General features: G+C 37.6%; 1 protein-coding gene and 1 non-coding gene across 2 annotated transcripts; one reads left to right on the forward strand and one right to left on the reverse strand.

Annotated features, from left to right (window-relative positions):
* Nucleotides 1-721: 721 nt before the first annotated feature.
* On the reverse strand, nt 722-2,581 carry LOC126700995 (uncharacterized). Its single transcript, XM_050399145.1, has one exon. The coding sequence runs from the start codon at nt 2,579-2,581 to the stop codon at nt 722-724; it is 1,860 nt and encodes a 619-aa protein (XP_050255102.1).
* Nucleotides 2,094-2,202, forward strand: LOC126701304 (small nucleolar RNA R71). Its single transcript, XR_007647285.1, has one exon. It is a non-coding gene; the product is annotated as a small nucleolar RNA R71 (small nucleolar RNA).
* Nucleotides 2,582-2,914: the final 333 nt, after the last annotated feature.

Here is a 2,914-nt window from a genome sequence, read left to right on the forward strand (position 1 = left end):
CCACAGAAGCACTAATACCCTTAATATCAGCAATTTTCCAACCTATAGCTTCCTTATGCTCTTGAAGTATACTTATCAATTGGTGTTCCCAAAAGTCATCCAACTTTAGTGGTTCTACAATAGATGGGAATGGGGATGAAGAAAGTGGAAGAGGGATCACTTTTGGCTGCCAGCTATCAATACTTAAGAGAGGAACAGAATCCAACAATGCATTGACCTCCTCAATTGATTTTTCAGTATCCAAATTGCAATCAAAACGGGTTAAGCAAGCGTTTGGGGGATCCTCACAACTTGATTGTAGGAAAGTATCATGGACTAGGCTCCCAATCATGTTAACCTCACATATATCCTCATTGTCTAGTACTTGCTTACTTATGTCAAAAATATTAAGCTCAACAGTCATATTCCCAAAAGAAATCTTCATCACACCACTCCGACAATTGATCAAAGCATTGGATGTGGCTAAGAAAGGGCGACCCAAAATGACATGGATTTGTGTACTGGCATTTAGAGCAGGCTCAGTGTCTAACACAACAAAATCAACAGGAAAATAGAACGCATCCACCTTAATCAGCACATCCTCAACAATACCTCTAGGGATTTTCACAGACCTATCAGCTAATTGAAGTGTCATGGTTGTGGGTTTTAAATCCCCCAAACCTAGCTGTAAGTATACTGAATATGGCAATAAGTTCACACTTGCCCCCAAATCTAGCAAAGCTCACTCAATGAGATGATCCCCAATCCTGCATGAAATTGTAGGAGATCCAGGGTCTTTACATTTCACTGGATATTTATTCTGAATGATTGAACTAACTTGCTCTGTCAAAAATGCCTTTTTAGGGACATTTGTCTTTCTCTTCATTGTCACAAGATCTTTTAGAAATTTGGCATAAGCAGGAACTTGCTGAATTGCATCAAGAAATGGAATATTAATTTGCACTTGCTTAAAAACCTCTAAAATATCTCCAAATTGTGCACTTTTCTGAGGACTGATTAAACTTTGAGGGAATGGAGCTTTAGGAACAAACCTCCTATCAAGGGGGGAATTAAGATCCTGAATTGGAATTGAGGTTGAGTTGCCCTTCTTTTCTCTATGATCATCCTGTGAACTATGAGTTCCCTTTTCCTTTAACACAATATTTTCATCATCCTCCACTTCTGGCATTTTCACTTGATTATCAACTTGCTTACCAGACCTAAGGGTAGTAATAGACTGAACAGATTCATGTGCATGAGTAGAACTAGAAGAACCATTAATTGCATATTGCCCTTTTGGGTTAGGTATAGGTTGACTAGGAAACTTTCCTTTTTCCCTTTCTCCAACTTGGGTTGCTAACTGGCCAACTTGATTTTCCAACTTTGAAATAGCTTGAGTATTCAAATGGGTGGAACTTTTTATCTCTTGAATTGCTTGGCTAGTTGATTGCATGAAAGTTTTGAGAGACTCCTCCAAAGATGATTGTGGTCTTGGTGGTGCTACAAACTGAGGTGTTGATTGAGGAATGGGAGGATATGCTTGAGTAGGTGGACGAAATTGACTTTGTTGATGCACTTGTTGTCCACCTACATTTGTGGGAGGCTGACTTTGCCTCCATGAGAAATTAGGATGGTTCCTCCAATTTGGATTGTATGTCTCTGAAAATGGACTAGCAAATGGTTTTCCATAATTATTCAGTGCATTTGCTTGCTCAACATAAAAATCAAGGTACCCAGCTGCAGAAGGACACATTTGTGTTGTATGCATAGGACTAGCACAAATAGAGCATGTTTCACTTTGAACTTGATTGACAGAATTTATCCCTCTACCTAAAGTTAAAGCTTCAACCTTACGAGTGAGATTGTCCAACCTAGCTTTTATGTCTAAATCTTCACTGACTTCATACAATCCTCCTTTTTTAATTGCAAGGGCACATCTCTCTTTACGATTGGAAAAATCCCATTGTTGTGAACTTTCAGAAAAATTCTCAAGAAATTTGTATGCCTCATCATCCCTAAGACTCAAAAATCCACCACCATTCATGGACTCAATCATGTTACGATTTGTTTGAGTCAAACCATTATAAAAATATTGTACTAGTCTCCATGTTTCAAAACCATGATGAGGACACTTTAAGATCAAGTCCTTAAATCTCTCCCAACTCTCATAAAATTTCTCTTGTTCATCCTGATAAAAATCTGCAATTTCTCTCCTCAAAGCATTGGTCTTAGGCATTGGGAAAAATTTAGAGAGGAATTTTGTGACCAACAGTTCCCATGAAGTGATAGATCCAGGTGACAAATAATTAAGCCATGCTTTTGCCTTATCCTTCAAGGAAAAAGGGAATAAACGCAAGCGAACAGAGTCATCAGTGAAATTCTGAAACTTACAAGTAGCACAAATCTCAAGAAAATCCTTCACATGCATATAAGGATCTTCTCTATCCAATCCATGAAAAGTAGGAAGAAGGTGGATTATCTGTGGCTTCAACTCAAAATGTGCAGCAGTGGTTGCAGGCAATACTATGCAAGATGGAGGGTTGGTGGTTATGGGTGAGAACAACTCCCTAAGAGTTTTTGAATCATCTCCAGTTTCTCCCATTGTGGATGAATAATCAAAACTAACAAGACGATTTTCTTTATCACGTATCCAAGTTCTCATACACCAAGCACAAAGATTTTTTTTTTTTTTTTTTTTTTTTATATATTTAAAAGAAAAAAAAAATTAACTACAACTAGTAGAAGGAAAAATTCAATTAAGACCTAATTTATTTTCCTAACCAAGTCCCCGGCAACGGCACCAAAAAAAACTTGTTGTGAAATTTTAAAATACTCGCAAGTGTACGAACCGTACCGAAGTATAGTTGGACAAGAACGAGGTCGAACCCACAGAGACTTGTATGAATGTAGGAAAATTAATTAAATCTCAACCAAA

The sequence above is a fragment of the Quercus robur genome, chromosome 9 (genome assembly GCF_932294415.1).
Source record: "Quercus robur chromosome 9, dhQueRobu3.1, whole genome shotgun sequence".
Taxonomy (NCBI): Eukaryota; Viridiplantae; Streptophyta; class Magnoliopsida; order Fagales; family Fagaceae; genus Quercus; species Quercus robur.